Consider the following 27,210-nt stretch of genomic DNA (forward strand, 5'->3'; position numbering starts at 1 on the left):
TTTCAAGTGACTTTGGGTTGTAAGATGTGGAATATCATGAGAGTACTGACTATGGAGTCTTTATGCAGGGCAGCTGTCCAACATGGACAGTAAATGACACATGTGTAAGTAATAGAAGATGAAGAACCTTTATTAGAGCTACAATACAATAGTTTTGATCTGAGTGTGTTACTATGCACTCGTTATAGAAACATAGGTCCATTATTGCCTGTGAGGTAGAATATTTTGTGTTTAAGCTTTTGACTCAGCTTTAGGAATTCACAATTTCACGTCCAAAGTATTACCTTTGAAAGAAAAATGTAAGTTTAATTTTTAGCTTTTATTAGAAATGTTGTCCGTTGTACAACTGGGTCAGATTTCAGCACAAAGAACTGAAATTATGCTGCTATACTTTTTTCTTTGCTAATATAACAGCAGAGTTACAGAGCAGTTCCATATGACTTGACAAAAACAGAGAAGGAAAAAGTGTCGGGGACCTGCAAAGGTTTTCTGTGTTGCTACATCTGAAATAACTAGCAGTAGGCAAACATGCATTATTATCTGGACTTTCTGAAAAAATTTTAGGGCCCTTTGAACACACAACTACATTTCAGCAAAAGGTGTTTTTATTAAGTGGTTACTTTAATGCATTACTGATTTCCTTTCTAATAAGAAACTGATATTTTAATATTTTTCTTCCTTTTTTTCTCTGAAGAATATTGTGGTAATGTAATAAATGTGTACTTCTAGGTTGTTGCAATATTCATTGAAATTCACAGAACATTAGCAAAAGTTTGAGATTCGCATGTTGTCTGGCCCTTCCCTTCGGTTTCAGATTCAGCTGAACTAAAGACACACATCATATGATGTGTTTGTTATTTACAGTACATGAAGAGAAGTATTGATAATAAGTATAGAGTGAAACTGTAGACACAAAACAATGAGCTGTCTTTGCCCTTGTGTTTTTCTCTAAAAGTTCAGAATATTCTCTGGAATGAAGATTGAAGACAGTGTTGTTCTCCTCTTTGTCAGTTAACAATGGATAATTATTATATACAAATACATCATTTGTATGTTTAAGAAATAATCACTAGTAGCCTTTCTTAATTTGAATACTTTGTATTACAGTCGGTTTTGTGTGGTTATTTAGCACAATGTTCCTTCCCTTCCCTATTTCTTTGAGAAATTACTGCATTCTATCAACTTACTGGTCTGCAAGTGTAAGTTCATAAGGTGTTTTGAACACAGCAGACCGTGTCACTGTTATCAGCATTAGCCAGAAGCTGCTCTTTTTTTCCATTCTTCTCGACAACATCCAGGTAGTCAGTACCCCATAGATTTAACAAAACACTGTGGTGAAATACTGTGATATATCTATGTGTAGACTTGTGGTGCACTTTGTCACATACAGTCCTGTCTGTAGTGCTAGAAGCTCTTCTAGTTTTTAGTCACACTACGTGTCCATGTGTCGTTGATTATGTGTTTATGAAACTACCTAAATGTTACAATTTTTAAAATGCTCTCTAATTTTTTATTTACATGACAGCCCAAAACAGCTCCGAAAAGGACATTTGGATCCATTACAAATGATCAGGTAGGGAGTGTTCAACAAGAAGGTTTCATTATCTGAGAGGCTGTGTATGTAAATCCACTAAAAAATATGTTATTAAAATGGAATAAGGTAACAGAGATCCTCATTGCCCTGATGCTGAATCTTGTGATCAGGGCCAGAGCCTCTTTAAAGCTTTTTTATTTCTCACTCCCATCCTTCTGTAGTGCTGGAGACACTGATGTAGCAGATTATTTCTACCAGTCATTTTAATGGCCAAAGGTACTCTATATACTCTTTAACTTCACTGAGGTTTTAAGGGTGATAGAGCCATTTACTTCAACATCAAGAATTTAATCCTCAAGGTTTTTCTTCATGTTTCTTGGTTTAGCTCTCAATTTCTTTGCTCATGACGGAGAGAATTAGATATTTATAATCTTAAAAATATATTTCTTGAATGTTTCATTTTTTTGAATGTTCAGAATGTGAGAAATATCTATTCTCAGAAAATGGGTTTGTTAAATTATCCCTTAAACAACATGAAATAAACTTGCTTGCATTAAGAGAAAATCTACTTCTCTATAATATATTTTTATGGTTTAAAAAGGTATGTAAACCTGTAGTGAATAGGGAGAAATACTAATGGATAATATTTTCTGCCACAGAAAATTATTCAAGTGTTAATAATGAACTTGGAAGAGATCTTTGCATTCCTTTTTGTTTCTCCAGTAGTTTATTGCTACTCATGGGGAACCAAAGCATGATATTTTATATCAAATTAATATGCTATAATGAAAAATACCTTTCCCATACTTGATAAGAAAAGCAGAGATGGGTATGCAGATGTAGGGCCACGTGTTGGAAGTGTTGTAGTTGTGGGATCTAATGACAGAATAATCAGTGCCCATCTGTCAACTTGAGTACAAATAAAGAAGTAAAAGAGAGCTGACAGGTTGTTTTTACTGTGACTTCTGTTAGATTTTTTCCCCCCGGGAATCTATGTTAAAACATAGAGTATATAATTTATAATTTCTCAGTAATTATGAAATTTATTTCAAATAACTGCTTGTCAGATTGAATATGAGGGAGAAACTCCTGCTCTGCCTTCATGGAGATCAGCATAGAATTACCATTCTAAAGTTTACCCTAATTGGTTCAAAATGTATATCTTGATTTGGAAACAATTTGCAGGGCTTATATTTTCATGCCTGCTGCTAAAGCAGCCAAAACTGTATCTGTTTTATTGCTTCAAAATGTATTCCAGTTCACTTTATACTATCCCTAGTTGCAACTTATTGTTGTCACAAATTCTGTGCAAGTGGCACAGCAATTTTTGATATGTGGGTGAATAGTTCTTTCCCGTGAAATAAATGATTACTCACATAGGGTCAAATTCTGGCTTTGAGAAAACAAATCAATGATAGAGTATATCCTTACATAGGAGTGTGTAGAAGCTCTAAATGCATTCATTTAATAGTGGGTAGCAAGATACAGTGAATACAAATCCTTTACAAGTAATGAGAAATCAGGAACCTTGCACTCTTGGGAACATTTTCTTTTGCTTTGTTCTTAAGTGTCTTAAACCACTTTAGAACACAACAGCTCCGAGCACTGAACCTGGTCTAGTGGAGGGTGTTCCTGTCCCTGGCAGGGGGTTGGAATGGGATGATCTTTAAGGTCCCTTCCAGCCCAAACCATCTATGATTCTATGACAGTTACATGAGTGAAGGTGAAAGACAACCACAATAGGTAGAGAAAGAACCAGACTGGGCTCGCTGGTTCATTATTACAAATATGACACTTAAAAAGATAATTCTAATTAGTCCATAACTTTATCATTAATTTCTTTGTTCTGGTCATCCCATACATTCAGATTTAGTTATTTGCATTTTAGCTCTGTCCTCTTGGAAGATGGTTAGAAACTGCTTTTGCATCATTTCTTCCTCTGAAGGGTGAGATGTGAGAAGAAATGATAATTCTGAGATTCTTAATGCCTGTTTGTCTGAAGAGACAGAAGAAGAGGGAATTTAGTTCTAGATTCCAATATTGATTTTAGCAGATTTGTCAACACTAGTGTTTTAAAAAAGCTATGTTTGTGCAATATGTGTAGCATTTGGGCACAATTCCAGAGGTGTTCAACAAACCCCATGAAAAATATTGATTATTTTCAAATTGATCTCACAGTTCTGTGACATGTTTTGAAATGGAAATAAATCTTCTTTTCTCCTGGGTTTGTAATTTTCACAGCAAATATAAAATATGCAATGATGAATACAGAAATAGTTTTAGTGAGTTTTTAAACATATTTCTAATAAACTGTTATGCCTTAGTTTTGTCTGTGCCATCTAACACCTGAATTATGCAGTAAGCCCTTTTTCAATGATGGTGTTGGGGTTTTTATGCTAACGGTTTTAGATCATGTCCAGACTTGCTCCACGGAGGAACAGTCCCTTTATCTTTGTTGGTTTCCTTGAAATTAAATATTGGTGTAGGTCCTCCAGTGGCTTCATTCCTCATCTCTACTCTCACTCATACAGTAGAGAAACTGAATTACATCTGTCCAGGAATTTAATAACTTTTCTGTAGAAATGGAGAAACTGCATAAAAACCCCAAACACCCCCCCACCCCCCACCACCTTTCCCCCTTTTTCTAATGTATCTGTTTATTGCCATATTTTCTCTGAAACTTTCTTAAGGCTCCAGAGCTTAAAGTAAAATAAAGGTAACTATAAAAATGTATTTTCTTATATGTATAAATATATATTCCATGACAATTTCAGAAACAAAAATGAGATGTTTTTCCATTTAAATATACCATCGAGCTAAAGTATGTTCTTTCTGTGTCTTGTAGGGTCAAAATGTATTTGGTCTTGATATAACTGAGACACCCGAGGGAGATAAGTGGCCTCAACTGATTGTCCAGCAGATCCTGGATAGGGAGCAGAAGGATACCTATGTGATGAAAATAAAAGTGGAAGATGGTGGAAGCCCTCCAAGGTCCAGCACTGCCATCCTGCAGGTCACAGTGACCGATGTGAACGACAACCGCCCGGTGTTCAAAGAGAACGACATCGAAGTCAGTGTTCCTGAAAATGCTCCTGTGGGCACCTCTGTTTCCCAGCTCCACGCCACTGATGCAGACCTGGGTTCAAATGCACAAATCCACTTCTATTTCAGCAATCAGATATCCAGTTTGGCCAAAAGGCTGTTTGCCATCGATAACACCACTGGCCTCATCACTATAAGGGAACCCCTGGACAGGGAGGAATCTCCTGTACACAAATTAACTGTTTTGGCAAGTGATGGCAGTTCAACTCCATCAAGAGCAACAGTGACTGTTAATGTCACAGATATTAATGACAATGTCCCATCGATAGACACGAGATACATCATCAATCCAGTGAATGGAACAGTGCTTTTGTCTGAGAAGGCTCCCCTTAATACAAAAATAGCATTGATAACAGTAATGGACAAGGATGCTGATCAGAATGGAAAAGTTACTTGTTTTACAGATCATGATGTTCCTTTTAGGCTAAAGCCAGTGTTTGATAATCAGTTTCTCCTGGAGACAGCCACGTTTCTAGACTATGAAGCAACACGGGAATATGCCATTAAAATAGTGGCTTCAGATTCAGGGAAACCTCCCTTAAACCAGTCTGCAATGCTCCTGATCAAAATTAAAGATGAGAATGACAATGCCCCAGTTTTTACACAGCCTATCATAGGCCTTTCCATACCTGAGAACAATGCTCCTGGTACTCAGCTGACCAAGATAAGTGCTACTGATGCTGACAGCGGGCGGAATGCTGAGATCAGCTACATCCTGGGTTCAGATGCACCCCCTATTTTCAACCTTGACCGCCGAACAGGAATTCTGACAGCAGTGAGAAAGCTGGACAGAGAAAAGCAAGACAGGTACTCTTTCACTGTGCTGGCTAAGGATAATGGGATGCCACCTTTGCAGACCAATGCTACCGTGACGGTGTCAGTCCTGGACCAGAATGATAACAGCCCAGCTTTCACACATAATGAATATAATTTCTATGTGCCAGAAAACCTGCCCATGTATGGCACAGTGGGGCTTATCACAGTTACAGATGCTGATGCGGGAGAAAATGCTGCAGTCACTCTCTCTATCTTAAATGGTAGAGATAACTTCATTATAGATCCACTTACTGGTGTAATAAGACCTAATATTACCTTTGATAGGGAACAGCAGGGGTCATATACTTTCCAGGTGAAAGCTGTGGATGGAGGAAGACTGCAGCGTTCCTCAACTGCCAAAGTGACCATCAATGTTGTTGATGTAAATGATAACAGGCCTGTTTTTGTTATTCCTTCATCCAATTATTCCTATGAGTTGGTTCCAACATCAGCCAGCCCGGGGTCTGTAGTTACTAAAGTCTTTGCAGTTGATAATGACACGGGAATGAACGCGGAGCTCCGCTATAGCATCATAGGTGGGAACTCCAGGGGCTTGTTTACAATTGACCAATTAACAGGCAATATTACTTTGAAAGAGAAGGTAATTACATCAGATCATGGCTTGCACAGACTGGTGATAAAAGTCAATGACCTGGGGCAGCCGGAGTCTCTTTACACAATAGCTCTTGTGCATCTGTTTGTGAATGAGACAGTCACCAACAGCTCCTATGTGCAAGAGTTAGTGCGCAGGAACATGGAAACTCCCGTGGGCCAGAACATTGGGGATGGTGAGATAACCCCCCAGACCAACGATTATGTCAAGATCATCATTGCCATTATTGCAGGCACCATGACAGTTATTCTGGTAATTTTTGTTACCGCTTTAGTCCGGTGCCGCCAGACACCCAGGCACAAGGTTGTCCAGAAAAACAAGCAGAGTGGTGAATGGGTTTCCCCAAACCAAGAGAATAGGCAGATCAAGAAAAAGAAGAAGAAGAAGAAGCGCTCTCCAAAGAGTCTTCTCCTCAACTTTGTGACTATTGAAGAATCTAAGCCTGATGATCCTGGCCACGAGCACATAAATGGCACTTTAGACATTCCCGTAGAGCTAGAAGAACAGACTATGGGAAAATATAACTGGGCCACCACACCGACCACATTTAAGCCTGATAGCCCAGATTTAGCAAAGCATTACAAGTCTGCTTCTCCGCAGCCTACCTTTCAAATTAAACCCGAGACTCCTGTACCCCCCAAGAAGCACCATGTCATTCAGGAATTGCCTCTAGATAACACCTTTGTGGTGGGCTGTGACTCGCTTTCCAAGTGCTCATCAAGCAGCTCGGACCCTTACAGTGTTTCTGAATGCAGCTGTCAAGGAGGCTTCAAGACCCCAGGCCCCATACACACCAGACAGGTAATGGAATTTTAAGGTGCTTTCTTCCTCCTTCTCTTCTCACTCTACCATTCCTATAACTCTAGATTGAATTGCTGCAAAATAAGTTCTTCTGCAAGGATTAAAACTTTTGAGAGTTCATGTTCGGGGTCGAGGCATTGTAAAGTAAACAATTTGAGATTCCTCAGTGATGAGAACAATAAGCAAAGGAATGTTGGCTGTGAGGCCATCAAGCAGAGAGTGATTCCTCTGGTGGGTATCCTGACTGCAGATGGCAGCATGGCACTTCCTGCTTCACTGCCGGACCTGGAGCAGCTCTGCCAGGCAGGAAGGGGTTGTGGTGCTGTCCTCTGCAGCATGGTGTGCTCAAGGATCAAAGTAATCTAGGCCAGGTGGAAGGCAATAAAGCTTTACAGGATCTGATAAGTGGTTCTTAATATTAATGGAGTCTGGAATTGCAGCCTTCATTTGGGCATAGCTTTGCTTCAAGGTCTCTCAAAAGCAGGCAAGGATTTTCCTCTGAGAGTTTCAGTGCCATTTTCAGACCAGACTCATACTTAAATCTGGTGGAATGACACAGTCGACAGGCAAAGTTAGGAAAAAATTAGGAGCATCAGCATAATTGCTGCTCTGCCTGATAAACCAGGTATTAGCTTCTCAGAAATTCAGTACAACAAAGGAAATGTCTAATGAATCGTCAGCTTAAAATGAAAACTAAATTGAGGACCAAAGTATCCTTTATTCTGCAAGACCCTACAGAAAGGCTTTAAGTTGCTGGACATAGAATCTATCCATATTCTGAGCAGTTTAGTAAAGTTCGCTGTTTTTCTGTTTACTTCTCTTTCTTCATAAGTATCACAAATTTTTCAGTGAAAATAATTTTCTATCTAAAGTTTTAGTTGGCCAAGGAATTAATCATTAAAGAAACATATTTCAGGAGAGTTTATTGTATTATTGATAATATATTTTAACATTGTTGCTTTGTAACATATCCTCAGCATGACTAAGTCTGTTAGATTTTTTGCTCCAGCTGAGATTTTGATTTTTTTCTGGGGGCTTTGTTTTATTGCAACCACAGTGATAACAACATGCATAGAAAAAGCTGCTCATTCAGAGCAGTCATAATGTCTCTGAAAATTTCAGGATATATTTTTTTTATTTTATTCTACTTTGTTCCTTTTACCAGCACAAATCTGTGTGGTAGTCTATATCACTATGTATAGCATTTAAGATTTGAGTTATTTTTTATTAAAGTTATTTGAATGTATTAATTTACACTACTACATATTAGAAAAGCTTCTTGCCAGCTTGTTCATCTGTTTGAACTCCCCTAACTCTGAGGAGGGTGATCCTGTTTTCAGCATTCCTGGAGGCCTGATCTTAGTGATTTTTTCAATGGAGTTCTGGAACAGTTCCTGTGAGCCAAGTTCTGCGTTGTTCTGCCATTGTCTGCTGAAAGACACTTTGTGGTGCAGTAATGCTGCTAACAAAGAAAGCAAGCTCATGACTCTCAGAGTTCCTCCTGTGTTAGTAAAAACCCAGAAAGGGGAATGGAAAGCAATTCTCTTCTGCCGAAGTTGGCTGGGGAAAAGAGCATTTTCTTTTATCTGTACCTTGGAGGTCTATGACAGGGGCTTCCTATCTTGAAAAGCAGAATAGAACTGTGCTTTTTTAATACTCAGTACCTGATATTAGCTTATCTCCATATAGCTGTACCTGACATGGTTAGTGTGATATGCTGAATATATAAGAAAAGAGATTAATGTTACCATTTTTTCTGATTTGGCTAAAATTACAGCTATCCTTTTCTGCATGAAAGTGATCACCTTGTTGAGAAAGTGTAACTAATCACTGTCAATGGCTTTACACTAATTTGGAAACAACATTTACTATTAAACACAAGAATTTAAATGTTTATTATTTAAATAGAAGTAATTTCATTAATGCATTTATTTACATAAATTGGGCAAGAGGGTCCATTAGAGGAAATCCTTTGTGTTGGACTGTGACAAAATGAAAATTGTATTTCGTGATAAGTAAAAACAAGTAAAGAATTTCTTAAACCTCAAAGGATCTTTTAAAAGCCAATCTTTCTCCTAACCTGGCTCTGTATGTTGTAGTCTGGATAGTTTTATCTCCTGTGGGGTTATAGAAGGTGACTCAGGACAGGTTCATGGAGAGTTGTCACTGTTAGCCAGTAAAAAAAACCCAAACAAATACAAATAAAAATAAGCTTGTGGCCCAGTGTTCCAGCTGTTGTGCTGTCCTGACACCCTTCAGCCTTGGAGATCAACAGGATATTTATGGTTAATGATGATTTTGTGTCATACACTCTCTGAATTTTCAGAAAATTGTAGGACAAGCTGGAGAACTGAAGGATGGTAAGTTCAGTTAAAAAGGGTGATGTGCTGGTTTGAAAAGTGAAAATAAGATCTGAGAGAAAATATTGTACTTTAATGTTCATGCAGCCCTTTTACAAACCAAAGGTTCTCTGAAGGAGCCTAAAGAAGATTCCATTCACAATGAAGCATCTCTTCAGTTTCTAGTGGGGGCTGATATCAGCAAACTACACATCTGAACTATTGTTAGTTTTGCCCATGCAAGACTTTCTACTCAGATATTTGAAATGATATTGAGTTACATCTAAAAATATATGTTTTCTTCCGAAGCTCTAAATTTTGTGTCTGTCTGAATGGTATTGATTCAGGTCTTTAAAGAAGGGAAATTATGTCTTTGCTTTGCTGCTAAATTTGTCTAAGTGATCTATAAAATGACAGAAAGTCATTATAACAGTTGTACTCAAAAAGCATGAAAGCAAAGATGGAAAGGTTTTTCTACTAAAACCCCAAAATATCTTGTTAGTGGTCGTGTGGGCAAGTAAATACAGCAGTGCCACAGCTGAAATTTTTATGGAGAAGGAATTGGAGACTCCTGAAGCAGCTGAGGACACATTGAATCAGGAACTACAGGAAACTGAAGAGGGAAAAGTATGGTCTTAATGCAATAACCCCTAAGAGAGAGGTCAAGCTTCTGCTGTATTTGTGAGGAAGGACAAGGGGCAGAGGCACTGATGTTATTTTGAAGTTACCCAGTAGGAATTAATAAATACTAATACAATAGACCTTCAGAGTAGCATACTTTCTTTTGGGATAGAGATAATTCTTTTAAAGAAGTTTTACCAAGTGATAAACTATGAAGGCACTTATTCATAATAAGGTTTTTCAAACTAAGATATCTGGAGTCTTATAAAATTCAAACTGACTTTCTCTGTCATCAGATTTCCATTGTTTTATTAGTTGTGGGACTCATAGAAATATGTATTTCTTTGGTGAGAAACAACACCTTTAAAGTTTATTTGTCTGCAAGCTTTTTAAAAGATCAGTTATTTTTGACCTTTACCTCAGTGGGAGCAAACTGATTGAAGTATTCCATAGTGATACAAATCTTGGAATTCTCTTTGCATTTGCACAGTGGTGATGAAAACAAGGGAGAGGAGGTTTTTTCCAGTCTAGTTTTCATGTGACACAATTTCAAAATCTGAAATCTTTGCTCAAGTACTTAAATAGGCATTCAGACAATTGAAAAGCCTGTCTAGTCAAAACATACATAATTATAGAGCACAGCAATATCTGTGGCAGCTTGGTTCAAAGAAGATATAGGTACAAAGATGCATTAAAACTTCTCCTGCATTCTCCTTATTCTTGTCTCTTTCTTTAAATTAATGCTATTTCAGGTGTTCTTTTCATTTGGAAATAGGACAATGCATACTACAGGAACAGGAGAAATCTTTGAAAATTTACATCTGGTCACTCAGGAAGGGTCCTGAGATCTTTTGGATGGTCATTTTAAACTTTTAACTTCAGAACAACTCTTTTCTGACTTAGTGATATTGAAGAAGTGCAAGTGTCCAGGAAAGCAACACCTTTTCCACTGGTAGAGCTGGAAGGTGCAATGGTGCTCTCAATCTATGATTCCATGGGTTTTTGGTGGTTCTCCCTGCTTCACACTGGACTCTGGTCTGTATGTTAAGTCCCACTGCCAGTACCATGTTTGGGAGGTTGCTGAGGGAGGAAACAGGCATGCAGAATGATTTTTCTCATATTTACTAATGCAAATCTTCATTAGTAGATTTTAGCCGGCAGGATTCTATCTGTGAACTTATCCATACTTATGAATAGAAATTTCAGATGACACAGTGATCTCTGCTGAACTGGTTTCTTAGAAGCTGACTGGAGACAGACATTACATTCCTCACAGAAATCTGAATGAGAAGTAGACCTCATTTAAAATACATTGCATTTTAGGGCCCCACTGTCTCAATTCTCTGATTCTATCACTGACTGCTTAAACCTGCTTAGAGTTATGGTATATTTGGTTTTCTGATTTAAAATGTGGTGAAATGTCATTATAGCTTCCCACTCACTGTGAGAAAAGTGTGCTTAGGCTATGAATTGAAAGAATATTGCACTGTTCCTGAAACTAATAGCTCTGAAAACTCACATGTTCTGCGAATCTTTAGCTGCAGGATTTATTGTTTTGTGTAATAACAGTGTGACTAGTGAATTTAATTCAGTATCCTGTAATCATCAGGAGGCAGGGCTGATGCTTCTGGGATGTAAAAGGCTATTGACATAACACTGGTATTTTGCATTGACAGATACAGAGTCAATTATGCTCAAAAAACATTTTCTTCTAAATATCAGCTGCATAGCTGTTGGTATAAGCCCTTCCTAAGAGCCATTTCAAAATCAATTACTATGACCCTAAATATTCTCATTATTTTATCTTAACTTTCTGACTGGTAATTTTGCTGGTAATTCTGATCTGATGCCATGTATACACATTTCAGAAAAAAACCTGAAATTTGCATCTGGAGAAGAGATTTCTGACTGAAGCATAAATCAAAGTCTGTGAGCTGGAAGTTAGAGACCAGTTATTTAAATGTGCATCACTACTGAAGTAAAGCTGGTCAAGAAAATGCTTTTCCTCTGTGCAAGACTTGGAAGAAAATTTTCAGAGTTATTCTTTTAATATCTTTCACTAGAAAAGCAAGAAGAAAAGTGTCTGTAAAGTTAAAGTGTCCCCTTTGCCTCATAGGAGAAGGCAAAAACAGAGCACAAAAAAAAAAAGTAAGGAAAAAATGAAATATTTTGAATATGATATTTCACTAGAGAAAACAAAGGCACTTTTTTCCCCCAGTAGAGAACTTATTGACTGAGTTTATGCTGAAGTTGGTAGATGAAGTTCCTGCATTAATAACTGAGTGATTTTTATGTAGGCTAGAACGACACACAACTCTTTCTCCAGTAGCTGCTTGCCTTGGGGTAGTAGTAACATAATTTTTCAAATATTAAGTCCATTTTACATCATTTTTTCAGTGGGATAACTGAAAAGTATACTCTTTTCTCCTTATGACCTAGCTGTGTTATTTGAAATGTCTTATAGCTATAAACTATTGCCAGTGATGAAGCTTGATTTGACTGTGGTTTATTTTCACACTTGTTTATTTTCCTGTTTTCTCCCAGAAGGTATTGCACTCAATACTCTGCAGTTGATAGCAATTTCCTGACCAGTGAGTGGCTGGTGTGTTGGTGGCTGTGGTATTGACAGTGCTTTCTTTTCTGTGAAATGATTGATCAGAATGGCTTAATTTCTGTGAATTTTTAGGACTAACTCCGTTGATGATAAATATATATAAAAGATGCAAAATAATTCTTCAAATGAAAAAGTGTTTTATGGTTTTAGGAATGATGCTTTTGAATGAAGTCTACAAAAAACCTGTAGAACGTGTTCTAGGTAGCACAGTAGTCTTCTGACAGCCCTAATCTTGCAACAGCACTTTGGGGTTTGAGTTGGTAAAGAAAAAAAATAAGTAAGAAACTTAGAATAATTGTATAGAAGCTATTTGTGTGGCTCCTTCTGCTCCAGCCTTTTTGCCATGTGTATGTAGATGTGTGCAGATCTTTGCTTGTGCTTAGAAAGCTGAAAACACACACGCGCCAAAAAAGGTCGGTTACTTAGAATCTCGGTAGCTCAGCACATCTCAGACCATGCAGTGGTTAGAAACTTGGAGAACAAACTTGACAATTTATGGGGAAAATGCTGCAGGAAAGGGCTTTTCTCATGCTGTTTCTCTGTTTGCCAGCTCTGAACGCCATCGCAGCTGATGTTATGTACTGAAGTCGTACGTGTACACAATGATGTTAAGCCAGCAAATATGAAAACAAGGAAATAGCACGAGAAAGCCCTTTGTCCTGTCTCTGATTGCCGAAGACATTTATCGTCTGATCTCCAGAGGGGTTTGGAAGTGACGATGAACTGTTCAAGCTGCCCTACTGAAAGGTATCAAGGGCAAGAATTTTTTAAAAAAAAGAAAAGACAAAGAAATTTTAGTACGTTGTGCTATAGTGTTCTATAACGTAGTTTTGCTAAGAAAAAAGTAATGTGACCCATCCTTCTTCACAGTTGGTGATTATGGTAAATTTATTTTGCTTGTAATCATCTTCTTGTCCCAGATTTTTTTCCTTATTTATTTTAGTTGAAACAATTAAGAATTTTGTTTCTATAAATATATTAAAAGGGAGCAATAAATTTTATTCATATGTTTAAAAGAGAATGTAAAGTTCTTTATACTCCCTGCATTTAAAAGAAAAACAAATGAGTTGTTGTCACTTATAGCACCATTATACATGTTAAGAATTAAGTGTTATTTATATCTATTCCATAATATTTTTAATGATTATATTGCTGCTATTGATCATAAATAGAATTGATCAAGTCACTGCTTTCTCATTTTATAGGCACAATAGTAGTAGTGAAAAACAGGTACTTCCTGCTTTCTTATCCACATTTTGTAAAAAATGGTCACCTTTTAAGTAACTGGAAAGCATTCACATAACTTTTAAAAAGAAAATTTAATTTGCATTTTGCTTGCTGAAGTCTGCATAATGTCTGTGTAACAGGTGCCAAACATTTAACCTTTTAAAGTATTTTTAATTAAAAAAAAACTAAGTCATAAATTCAGTGGCTTGGTTTTCAGTGTCATAAAATAGGAAATAGCATACATAATTTTGCCACTGTTAGCCAGCACATGTTGGGGAAAAATGGCCTACTGTCGTTTTTTTTTTTTTCCCAAATTATCTCTCTATATAGTCAATCTTTTTTCTAAATTAAAGTTTTTTTACGTTATAATTTATTATTTAGCACGGCTCATTTAAAAAATAAAATTCGAGTATCATAGCTTTGTTTGCAGGTTGGTTGCAAGTTCTTGTATATTGCCTCACATTTTAGGGAGTAATGCTTAATATGTATCATCTATAATATTAAATTTCATATGCAATGCAAAGTCTCTTAGGAAGCAAAGGAGTATAAAGAACCCTGTTTTCTGCACTTATATGAAGACATGTAATATTAGTTTGCTAGAATAAAATGAAATACAGACACTGCTTTTAACTGGGATGTATACAGTATATATAACTTTCTTTTAAAGAAAAAGTTATTAATGATTCATGAATTAGACTACAACATGGAATTCTTACACATTACTGTATGTTTGATGTAAAGATATTTATAGGCTTGTACTTAATAATCACGTTGCCTCAGTTCTTGGACTGCAGAATGTCTACCATGACTGTTGCCTATAGTTTGCTCCACATTTGCTATCTGGCTCTTTCAAAAAATGTGTATTTGGCTATTTGATCTGTAAAATAAATTCTATTAATAATGAAGTACGTATTGTAATTTAGCATATTGTATTGCATAATTATAGCTATGACTGTTACAGAAAATCTTTAATTTCCAATAATGAAATCATTTTCTTGGGAAGAAGTTCATGTATCTGTAAGACAGTTTTGCTGTTCCTTTTTATCGTAGCCTTGCAGCATTTATGCTTCAAACTAAAAACCCCAACACTTTCAGTGGTTAGACATACAGTAGTGATATTTATTGACTCAGTGCCACAATTCAGCCAGTTGAAAGTTCATTCCTAACACAGCAAGGAACATGGCACATTCAAGAAGTGTTGCTTGGTGTATCAAAGATTGTTCCTGCCTATTGTTGTTCCAGTTGTTTGTGTAGGTGCTTCATAGGTGGGTGATGGGAAGCATTCAGTGAGGTTTATGAATAATAACCCTTGGGCCTTGTAGAGTTGTTTGTCAGGAAGACCGTGTGACTTTACACACTTTGAGCTTCTGTTTTTTCTTTTGAATCTTTGGGTTTCTGTTCTTATGAGACTTAGGTTGGATTTCCATGACAAGAAAACTCCTATACATAAGATCAATGTTTAAATAGGAGAAGCACGAAATAATTTCAATGTTTACATTGAAACTTTTTTTTTTTTTTTTTTTTTTTTTTTAAATCAGGAGATACAGAGTGGAGATTCCTGACTAGGTTAATCTGATCTAACCTCAAGTGTGTAATTTAGTTATATCAAGTGAAAATATAGTTGCCCTCAGTTTTTTCTCTGGTGGTGAAAGGCATAGATAGACCATAGGAGGTTATTTTGACCTTAGGACTGCACACTCTCTAGAAGTGCCTACTTTCTTACACTGAGTATGAGGAGAACCTTTGATAAGTACCTTTCTTGAACCAGCTGTGCCAGTCATGTGCTTTCAGAGGATAATATACTTCATTAAATTTCTAGTTCTTTTGCTGGAGCTCTAACTTTTTCCTAGTATTACACTGGTCCTATCATTCTAGTCTACCAGTAAATATTTATAAAAGAATCTAGGATGATTTGAAAATTTGCAAAAGTTACATGAAGGAAATCAAAGGTACATCATATGGCTTATTGGTCCAAATCAGTAATCTCTCTTCTCTGGTTCTGTCATGAGTCAGCACAACCAAATATAATCACCCTCCAAATGCACTAAGGGAAAACCAGAAAGCTCTTAAGTCATTCAGTTTCAGGGGTTTTCTCTGTTTCAATTTTTGTTTTCTTGCATTTAAGTATCATGTTTTAAAAAGTCATTTCTTCATAGAGTGATATAAAACTTGTTCAGAGCTCATTTCCTCCTGATGGTTGAATGGGTTCATGGAAGTCTCATGAAAGCTTAATGTGTACTGACCAAATATGTCTGTGTGCTGAACATCAATTTCTACACTTTTCTATGATCAAGGCCAGTCAAAAATTTCTATTTTTTTTTAAATAGTATTAGCATCCTGAGTCAAAGCTAGGTGTATGTGTTTCAAAACCATTTCCCAAATGTTTTCACCTACAGAAATACTGTTTTCTGACTGTACAGAAGTCAGAGTAACTTAAAAGCAAAAATCACTGAGTTGACCCATTGTTGCTTTTGAAATTGAAAACACAATATATTTTCTTTGGAATATCAGTAAGTTATTTTACTGTGCTTCAGACTGTAATATTCCAGTCATCTCAGTAAACTCCTCAAGAAATTCATCCTTTGTATGGTGTGCATTACCAGATAAATCAGACAGGTCAGTGTCAATACCCCAGAGTGTACTTTTGCTTGGTTCCAGTTGTCTCAGCAAAGAGAGAACTCCTTTATTTACTGCCAGTTTTACAGAGTAGACTGATCACACTGCTGCTTTTAGCCCTCCAAGGCCAGCAGCCAGAGCTGGCTCCCAGATGTGCTGTTGTGCATCCAGTGCCACGTTGGCAATGCCTGGATTTCACTGGGATGTGTGTCTACCAAAGCTCCACACCACTGACCTCAAACACCTGATAGCCAGGGAGTCACTCCCAGGAAAAGCTGTGGCAGTTTGTGTGAGAACTGCCTGTCATATCAGAAAACAGCTTGGACTTTGGGGGATTTAAATCCTTCTAAATTTAATTGAGTGGGGGACTTCTGAAGGGCAGCAGAGTGCTGTCAGGAACAAAGCTGGTTTGTGATGTAAATAGAATTATATTTTTAACATAAACTGTAATGCTGCAGGGTTTTTTTGTTACACATTTTTGGTGATTTCCCATTTTACCATAAAACATATATTTATGGTATATCCTGGTCTTAAGTATTATTTGTAAAATCTTTTTAACAAATAATTTTAATATATATTTTTGCTTTCATATTGAATTACTGAGCACTGTTCCTTTTATGTCTTATTTATCTATTTCTAAAATAAATTTTGTTTGAAGATTATATTTGTATACCTTCTCAAGAAGCACTGTTTTTAAATACACCTCCAGTCTGTTTGCTTAATGCATGCACACCATCAAATCTATACAGAAACTGATATTTTCCACAGCAGTTATGATTATTAAATAACTTTATCACACAGATTACCAGTAAGATTTAGAGTACATCTGAAGAAATATGCTTCTTTCAAAGCCTCATTATCTTTAGCAGTACATTTCTTTTGTCTACCTTTTCTTCAAAGAAGGATTTCCAAGAGTTACACAACTTCTAACAGTGTTTCCATGCATGTGTGAGTGTTTATATATCCATGTATATGTTCTGTTTGCATGTGTATATAAAGACCTTGAGGGTGCATATACACATTTATCACACATTCAATTAGCAAAGCTTATAGACATTATATATTACACAGAGTGTAACTATAGACATGTGCCCATCTCAGTACCCAATATATCTTTCTATGAAAGACAGCCAAGCACTAAGGTTTTTAATTTGCCAGATTATTCTGAGTTTTGGAAAGATTAGTCTTCCTTTCTGAGAACATACTGGTTCTCAATATGTAAGAAAGTGACTCTTGATAATTTGGAGGCTGAGATACAAATTTGATAAGTACGGCTTTGAATTTTTGTTCCCTGATTCTTTCACTAGTTCACTTTTACTCATTTCAATACTCTCTCCCAATATTCTAAAATACTTTTTTTTCTATTATATAGATTCATACTTTTAAATTTTGCCACTGAAAATGTAGTAAAAATGACATTTCTGTATTTTCTCCAAATTGTGAGCCCCTGCTTATTTCATAAATAGACATGTGTAAGTCAAATTCAGTTACTTTTAAGCACAGAGATGCATATCAAATAAGCATGATATGAGGAATTTTTCAGGGGTACTACTGACTTTCTGCAATCTTTTACATAGATTTTATTTATTTGTGTTTTCATTTCCAAGGAATGTGTTCATTCAAGCTCAAGTAACTTTCCAATAAAAACTGAATGATGATACCAAAGATATGAAGTTTGATTTCCCATCACTGAATTGCAGCTGAATTTCAGTCTTTTTTCTCACCATAGTTTTCACCCTTTCTCTCCTAAAGGAAGAGGTCCAAGGCTGTTGAATGGATGAACTGCTCTCTGCTCATGTTCTCTGTTTCTTTTTGGGCTGTGATGTTTGACTTTACTCTTGAGATGATCAGCAGAGGCCAACATGAAATTTGAATCTAAGACCTTTCCTTGAAAGAATTTCCTCCTTTTTATTGTGTAGGCATTACAAAACCTTCACTTTTATCTGTGTGCATCAATAGCAAACAAGTTACAGGCCTGTGGACACACTGACACTAATATGGATCTGTAAGACTCCAAATGTAGACTCTCTCACACAAAAACACTTTTTCTAGATCTGTATCTAAACCATCAGTGTGCTGATAGTCTTCCTCTCCCTCTCTTCTATGAAAAACAAAACAACATTGAAGAAACTCTGGTCTTTTCCAGGCACACATGTGTTTCAGATAACGACCAAATGACCCCCAGGCAGAAGTACTTCAAACAGGTGAATAGAATTTGGAATCTCCTTTGCTTTGAATTTGTAGGGGGTTTAAGTAGTTGGAAATTACTCAAAATTTTGTGGTTGTCTAACAACCAACCTTAACAGGGTCTGCATGGCCAAGGTCATGACCATGTGCAGGACTTAGGTGGAATTAGGATGGAAAGGGATGAAGGAAAAGCAAGATTTCAGTCTATAATTGTTGTGGTGGTGAAAGAGATCAATCAAAATCTGAAGTGCCACGTCAGAGATCATTTGCAGGTGCGTGTTTTCTTAATTGGATTGGTGTGGATTTATCATGGATAAAAGTAGCAGAATGCTGCCTGCTAACTTTGAGTGTAGGTGAATGCAGGGGTATGTGCTCATACCTGAATTGAAAAGTGATTCATAACAAGTTTATTTGGATTGAAAGGTAAGGTGTCTTAATTGTATTGTTGACTGTTTTTCATACATTGCTAGAAAATTTGTGTTCCTGCCTTTGAGAACTAATGCAACTTGGAAAAACATGTGGTACGGGGTTTTTGTTGTTGTTTTAAATGGAAGAAACTATTTCAATTCTTGAAGATGGTGCAAAAAGGTTTTGGTATTATATATTTTTTCTTAATTCTTAAACTTCCTTGAGGTAAAGTTATATTTTTTTGTATGAAAATAAAATGTCTTATGGCTTTATTGTATTATATTTATTATTAAAATAAATTTAAAAGCAAATAGCTAGTTATTACAGCTACATAAACATGTAGATAGAACTATTTAGAATTACACACTATTGAAAGCAAAAGTGTTTTCTACCTTCTGTCTCCTGTATTCAAAGGTCTTTGCTTTTGGGAGTGGTTGACATAAACCTGTCAGTAGCCAACACACCAGTGAATCAAACTGACACTGGGAAAGTGCTTTTCTGTTTAAATAAGTATATTTGTAAACTAAACTTCAAGAGGGGATGAAAACATGGGATTATGTTCTCCAGCTTAGCAGAAGGGAGGCAGCAACTTCTACAGCCTGCTGAGATTTTGATTGCTATTGATTCCAAAGTTAGAAGCCCAAACCTCTACGATTTATACCAGAAATGTTTCTCCCAACTTGTGTTAAACATGAAACTCAGTCAGAGTTGCAACTAAGAGCTGCTGCCACTCGTAAAGGCATGTCTGATATTGTTATTAGCAGCAGTGATCAGCATTGTTGTATTCACTGCTCCACAGTCCATGCTGAATCACCTTGATCTATAATATTTTCTAGAACTGAGTGGGAACAATGGATTTATCACAAATCCTGCAAGAAAATCTTTTTTTTTTTTTTTATTCCTTCAAAATAACAGGAAGCTCTTCTGCCAAATACAGGTATCTAATACTTTTCAGAAGGATGTCCTATTAGAACCACTGAATACTTAGGTTTTTAATTCTTATTTTATACATTGTAGGAGCTTATACATAGGAATATACACAAAAATAGAAAGTAATTTTCTAAAACATTTCAAATTATTTTATAAGGCAGTATTTGATTATATTTCTTGCTGTTTAGCAGCATGGCTGAATGCATTTGTGAACAGCCTGAAGTAGATTTTTAATCTAGCAATGACACTGTGGCTAATGAAAAAACATGGATAAACAGATTGGTGTTTACATACACATAGGACAGTCATCAAACCTACTGATTGTGGAAACATGAGGCTGGACCATTCCATCAAATTTATTAAATCAAAGATATTAACTTCTAGGTATCTGGTGAGTGCATTTTACGAAAGTTGTACAGGCAAAGTTGGGAAGGAATTTCTGTTAAATGATCTCTGCTGATTCAATTCCCTTTCTTCATCAGCTTTATTGAAGGACCACTGCTGTGTATTATTCCTTTGGCCAGTTTCTAACTCAAGTTACTTCATGTCCTGTTCATCAGATATTACCTTTGTTCTTTCATGGTGTAAAAGAAGATGTGTATGGTCCAGCATTGTGAGATTCTTGTTTTCTGCTCTCTGATAGAGGGTTCAGGTTGTTTTATCAATATGTTTTCCTATTTTTATGTTAATATATTGAAACTATGGGGTTTGTTTGTTTTTTTTTTTCTGTAAGAATCCAGATGTTTAAGGTCTTGTACTTGATATTGTGTCAACTTGATGTTTGACGGAAGCACTGATAACAACAAAAGGAATTAGTACCACATGTATGAATATCCTTGCAAATGTATTTTAATCATTTAGATGTTGGTGGGTCACAGAATATATATCTGTTTGTTATATTGGAATTCTTAAAGATTACAGATTATTCAATAATAGAATAATTCAGGTTCAGAGGGACCTGTGAAAGTTACCTGGACCAATCCTGATACTCAGAATTAGGCTGATTTAGATCAGTTTTCTCTGGATCTGGTTGATTTCTGGATATGTGGAGGTTCCAAAACATTTCTGAAACACTAGTTTCTCTGTGATTAACCCTATGATGAGAAGCTTTTCCTTGTCTTAATTGAAGTTTCCCTTGCGTGTAATGTCTGCTGAAAGAGTGTGTAAATACCTTACAGATTGCTGTGAAATACTTGAGTACCAGGGAAATCTTTTTGGGTGGGCCTTAAATAAAATCCAGCAAAGTCCATTTTGAATACAAGTCATTAAACAGATCAATCATTCTTTGTTTGTTTGGTTGTTTGTTTTTTTTTTTTTTTTCCAATTATATGTCTTTGTTTCTTTGACAAAAGAATAGTATCCCAGACATCTTAGATCCTCACTTGTAATCAGAGCATATTTGGGAGAATTTGACTCTGCCATATCAACACTTGGAAGGAAATACTTTTTCCTATGCAGCCTATTTCTGGGATCTTCTGAGAATCCTCTGGGATCCTCTCAGAGTTCTCTGGGATTAATATGTTCTTATGGCAGTACGAATGCTTAATATTTTAGGATCATCAAGAATATTTAGGTGTCTCAGTGGAAATCAGAATTTTAACTGTCTCTATGAATCTGCTACTTCTATGTATAAATATCCAAATGAATTCTAATTAGTTATAGCTGTAAATACTTTGACTATACCTATTCATATCCATTTTCAAGGTGAAGCCCAAAGTACACTGTTTGCTGCTCACTTATGTGACTCATTAACTTTTGTATTCATCTTTATTTTATAATTATGTTGTGAAATTTCATTTGGATTTCATCTAGTTCTAGTGAAAACACTGGGAAGTTGATACAGTCTTGATTGTTTTACTCACAAACTAATAAGTGAATCAAACCTTTTCAGAAACTTATCATGAAAGTTGGTTATTAAAAGCAGACAGAAATGACAGAATAACTCTGTCAATAACAATTAAACCAGGAAGATGTAATTGGAGGGGGAAAAGTCTTGATGCTTCCTGTACACAAGATGTACAGTGGTGCAATTATCTGCTTTCAGCTCCCAGGCATGATTTATTAGTTACAGTAGTTTGGCTTTGAAACACTGAACATGGCTAAGACAGCATGTGCTCAGTTGTGTGAGGGTTCCAACATCTGTCCTGACAATCCTCTTACAGAATGTCTTTTAGGAATTAGGAAATGGCAACATGACTTCTGAAATGGATATGAAAGAAACAGAGTAAAGGAGGGGGAGGTTTGGAAGAGAATATGTTGTTATTTCATTGCCCCTTTTTAACACTTTAACTGCTTGAACTGTTTGTTTTTATTATTCCAGATGGTAGCAAGATGCATATAAATGAATAAAATAAAATAGAACTAATCTAATGCTTGGCTGCTGTTCAAGAGCAGCTAAGGCTAAGCTTTATTAAATTAACATGAGGATATGATAACTGTGGAATTTCACACAATGAACTGCAATAATCTTACTTGTGAAGAACATCATTCTACTTGAGACAGATGAGAGAATCTTAAAATTTTGTCATGAAAGAAACAAAGCCACTTTGGAACTCTGTTTTCTGAGGGCACTTACTACTTGAGTGAAATCTGTACATTCCCACAAACAGAACCATCATGCACAATCCATTTTCGCACATCAAAAGTTTCAAGGGTTTGTTCTTTCTCGGCAGCGAAGTGGAGAAAACTTCAAAGTAAGTTGGTGTGTTCTGTGTTAAAACTCTTCCCTGTGTCATCTACAGTCCTTTTAGGAATAACCATATTTGTATTTTAAAAGGGTGGAAAAGCATTAAATTTTAAAATCATATTAGGCATATTTAATTTATATTTAAATAGGAAAAAATATAAAGCAGAAGGAAAACAAATATTTTTATGATTATTTGCAGGATATAATTCACAGGTGCCTTTTTTGCTGACTGTAGAATATTTCTATGCTTCTGCAGTTGAATAGCTGTTTCTAACTCAAATTTTTTGAGATCTCTCTTGTCACTTAATGAAATTAATGTTCTTTTTAGTATGCTGGTTTTCCTCACTTCTTTTAATTGAAACTTCAAAATTTCTGAAGAAAGAATAACTTTATCCCTCAAAACTCCAGAAATATAGTTCCTGCCAATACTCACATGACATATTTGGTTAAATTTTCCATTTAAATGTAGTATAAAACTGCATTCATAAACTACCTCTCTTTATCTATAATGAAGGAAAGAGAAAATGTTAAAACTCAAGGCTAAATGACTCTGAGCTCCCAAATCTATTAAGGACATGATCAGGGAATATTGACTTTGTTTCTACCTGTATATTCATGAAATATTTACCCTTCACAATGACTTCCTGGTTTTCCTATTTGCCTGCATAGAAGAGTGAAGCAAATAAGCAACAGCACACGGATCTCTGAAAGTACATCCCATGGAGAGATAACTGATACAATCAGAATTTTGTGTGTTCACTAAATGTTTCAAAATGCAAAAATTCAAAAGCCAAAAAAAGAGATATTGAGTCAATTCTTTACCTTGTGCTAAAAAAAATATACTCAGTCAATTGCAAGGCTTTCTCATATATGAAATGAAAATTTTATTTTTTATGCCTACTCAGGAAAAATGTGCAGGGAGAATCACTCATAAGTTTGCTGTCCATTGGACAGGGATCATCTGAACTTGGCATGGTTTTCTAAATTTCTTAGACATAGACAGAAATGAAGTAACAGGTGACTTATCAAGTCCTGCAGATCTTGATATTTACACATAACTGATGGCTCATGGAAAGTAATTTACTCTCTCTCTGGAGATACAACATGGATCAGAGAAAGAGGTGAAATGAAATTTCCTTGAAGGAAAACTTCACAAGCACTGGAAAGGACACAGTTCTTGCTTGCAAATATGTCTTGATAAAAGTTTCTGTTTGAAAGATCAGGAGGATTTTGAAGCACTGAGATAGCTGAGTTATGGCAGGTAACTCTGATATGACAACTTCAATAGTTGCAAATGTAAACGTATTTTTTCTCTTTACCTTGTTTTTTGGTGGACTTTTAATGCTTGAGAGTTTTCCCCAAGGACAAGGCGAAGGTATTTTATCAAACTCACAAATGCAGAACTTACCTGAAGGCTACCAACACTTATTCCTGAAAATAACAGTCCAAAGGATTATAAAACAGATAACAGCCAGAAGAAGTCTGACATATGTCATAACAGATAGATAACCTTTTCTCCTTGTGAAACCAGCCCAAATAAAAGCTCAGATTTAATCAGAACTGGTTTTCCTCTCCCTATGTCAATCAAACCTTTTATATTGATAATTTGAAAAGAATAGGATTGAGAACACAAAGTCTACTTTTGTATTATTAAGATGAAAAGATTCTGTGAGGGTTTGATAACATTTGAGATGCAGAGGCTGTTATAGGAACATAATGAATATCAAATATATCTGCAAAAAGGACTTTTAAGATAAAATCCTGATGAATAATGCTACTTATTCTTTATTTTCTAGCAGACAGGTTTAAAGACTGCAAGTCAAGAGTGTTGATCTGTATTTAATGTAGGCATTTAGTTTAGAACTCTTTGTGCTGAAATATGAACCTTGAATTCAGTTACTTCTCATCTGATCAAAAAAGTAATTTAAAAATTAGACTCAGTTCTTTCATATTCAACTACAGAATATTCGATTAATAGATCAGATTTTACCAATGGATGTCACAACCTTATGTGTAAGTCTAAGAAACCTGTTATTCCAAATGAATTTTGTAGTGTTTGGACTCTTTTCAGTGTAACTACTTACTTTTTCTTCTGGAAATAATTTCCAAAAATATCTGACTGGTCACTTTTAATTTATGTATCTCAGAAGTACTGGGTTCCATGAGAAAAGAAATCAGATTGGGACAAATGAAACAGAATTTGCCATATGCTAATTTTACATAATTGTTCAATGACTGTCTGTCTTTTTAAGACAGGAGAGGGTCATTAGTCTGTTGTTAACTGTTTATTTCTGGTTTTATCTGTCAGTATAACACTGATTTTATTAAGGGTGTTATTCAGGACAGAGAGTGAGGAACTGGCACAGAATATTCCACTTCTGGTCAAAAAAATGTTGCGTGATGGGAATTCACAAGTGAATGTATTGTAATCTTCCAGAGGGATTGTGGAAGATTGTCTTACACTGTTTCTGTACCATGACTTGTGTGTGGTGGTAAGCTTTGTGTGGATTTTCTTTTTTGTAATTGTTTTTACTTTAGCCATACTGAAGCCTGAGATTGGAAGAAAAAGATAAAAGGTCAGAAAGGCTTAATAGCAATTTTGCTTCTGAAAGAGAGAGACCAGTTGATCCAGCTTAAATGGTTACTGTTATTGGATAACTGTTGAATTACAGAGACAAATGCAAACTGTAAAACCTTATGGGTCAGCCCTACACCAGAAGAGGAGAGTGAGAGGGAAAGGTGAATCAATAGGACATATGGTAATAACTTTTTGAGAGGATATCCAAAAGCAGATGGGTGGGAATGGAAAACCCCTTCTTTGCTATGGAAATGACAAAGAAAATAAAAGAAAGCTGAATTTCCTCACTCTGCTGTTTGATGTGTTGTTGAGGATGATTTCTTACTGACAGACAGATCTGCACTGGGTGTACAGCATGGGGTTTGTGGACCATATTCAGGTGTTGGTATGATCTCACTGAAGCAATAGTTAAACCCTCACACATGTCATTTTATACCTATTTCAGTAGGAGAAATGCTGAGAAGTGAGGTAATGTTTTACTTGTTACTATCTTTGGGTTAGTTTTATTCTCTGTTGCAAATTTAGGACAGCTTGGCTGCTGCAGAGGATCAGTAAATATGTTGTCTCAGGCCCAGACACTTGACTGTCAGAGCACTGAAGCACACGCTGGGGAGGGAGAATAAGGAGAGCACAGACAGCCTCACCATTCACTTGGGATTATGCAAGGCTGGATGCTGAAGACAGACATTGGAATGTCATAGTGATTTCTTCCAAGTGATAATACTTTCCATTCTGAATGACTGTAAAGGTAGCAGAAATAGTTTTTTTGTGAAAGGTTTAGGTTGGAATTAATTTCTTCTGTAGGAGGTGAGGGAAGAGAGACACACCAAGAGAATGATGGCTAGAGCTGTCTCAAATACCTAATATAAGCTGGAGTGAGTCACTCTGACTCTCTTTGCTCTATGTACTGTAGGAAGTAACTATATGAATACTTAGCTTTTAGATACCTAAAGCTGAGTAAGATGATTTCTGAAATCTAATACAAAAATAATTTTAAAAACTGGGGCTCACAAAGCTGAGAACATTTTGAAGCCATGACCTTCAGCGCTATAGGCAGATTACTCTTGGTTAGAAAGAGCTGAGGTAATTGAAGATAGATAACACAGAGAAGAGTTTTCAAAGTGAGTAGAAGTATTGTGCTCAGATATTTTCACCTCCACTGACTCTAAAGTTAGGGTGCTTATTCAATGTTGTTCAAAGTTGTTTGAAATATTAGTAAATTTTAGTGCGTAGAAAGGAATTAAATTATTTGATACATTTTCCCTTATTTTTGTAGAATAAACCATTTATGTGCTGTGTTATGATGATGATCTCTTACCTTTGAAGTAATTTCTCTTCATTATATCACTGTTGTATATGTATTTCCACCAGTCTGATTCACCTGCTTTACTCTTTGCTATAAACACAGATCCAAATGCATTCATTCTTCTTGTTTATTTGGGCATATAATTTATGAGCAGCACCATTTAAAAAGAGAAAAAAGAACCAGGATTTTGGGAACTATATATTTAGTGTATCAGCACATGCTTCCATAGTGCCAGCAGATAAACTGCAGTAGATCCTGATCCATTCCAGTAATCTGAAAACCACGACTGAGGAGAGAAAGTGAGGGATGTTGTCTTTGAGGCGGAGTGGATGGTGTAAGCACTTTCTTGTTTGTAAAGTTCACAGGTGTCAACATGTATGTTTTTGTTTCCTTTGATAGCACACAACCTTTGGAGAAAATGCCAATGCCTTTGTGCTCTTGTGGCAGTCATGGTGGTCACTGTGGAGTCAGGCAGTGAAAGCCTTTGGCAACACACCTTTACAAGATAAAAGTTCATGTCATGTTGTGAGAGGAGGCAGAGTCAGTGTCATCCTGAGCTGTATTCCTGTACTGCTGCTTCATATCTTGCAGCATTTTGGGACAAGCAGTCCAGTAGAAAACTTGTTTTCAGAGAACACCTGATATTTTGCCACATAAATGCATTGAGTTTGCATTGGTTTTAAAGATCTCATGCTCCTTTTGGATTATGCCAGCGGTAGTGCTTTTGGGAAAAACTGGACTGGGAGTGATAATTTTTCAATATAATAATGGGTTATAAATGGAGAATATTGCATTCAGTTCCTATTTTCTCTTCCCTGAAACTTTTGGAAGA

General features: G+C 36.1%; 1 protein-coding gene across 2 annotated transcripts in view; it reads left to right on the forward strand.

Annotated features, from left to right (window-relative positions):
* Positions 1 to 27,210, forward strand: part of LOC113994803 (protocadherin-11 X-linked-like) — a 459,611-nt gene that overhangs the window by 63,359 nt on the left and 369,042 nt on the right. Inside the window, exons 3-5 of one of the 2 annotated variants that reach the window (XM_027734230.2) lie at positions 1,526 to 1,573; positions 4,380 to 6,866; positions 12,991 to 14,572. In XM_027734230.2, coding sequence (XP_027590031.1) covers positions 1,526 to 1,573; positions 4,380 to 6,866; positions 12,991 to 12,996 — 2,541 coding nt within the window. In that variant the 3' untranslated portion in view covers positions 12,997 to 14,572. Of the gene's footprint in view, positions 1 to 1,525; positions 1,574 to 4,379; positions 6,867 to 12,990; positions 14,573 to 27,210 lie in introns of those variants that run through there. The other variant, XM_027734228.2, reaches the window with a different exon arrangement.

Source organism: Pipra filicauda, unplaced genomic scaffold, assembly GCF_003945595.2.
Source record: "Pipra filicauda isolate LSUMZ 115617 unplaced genomic scaffold, ASM394559v2 scaffold178_size1475342_pilon, whole genome shotgun sequence".
Lineage (NCBI taxonomy): Eukaryota > Metazoa > Chordata > Aves > Passeriformes > Pipridae > Pipra > Pipra filicauda.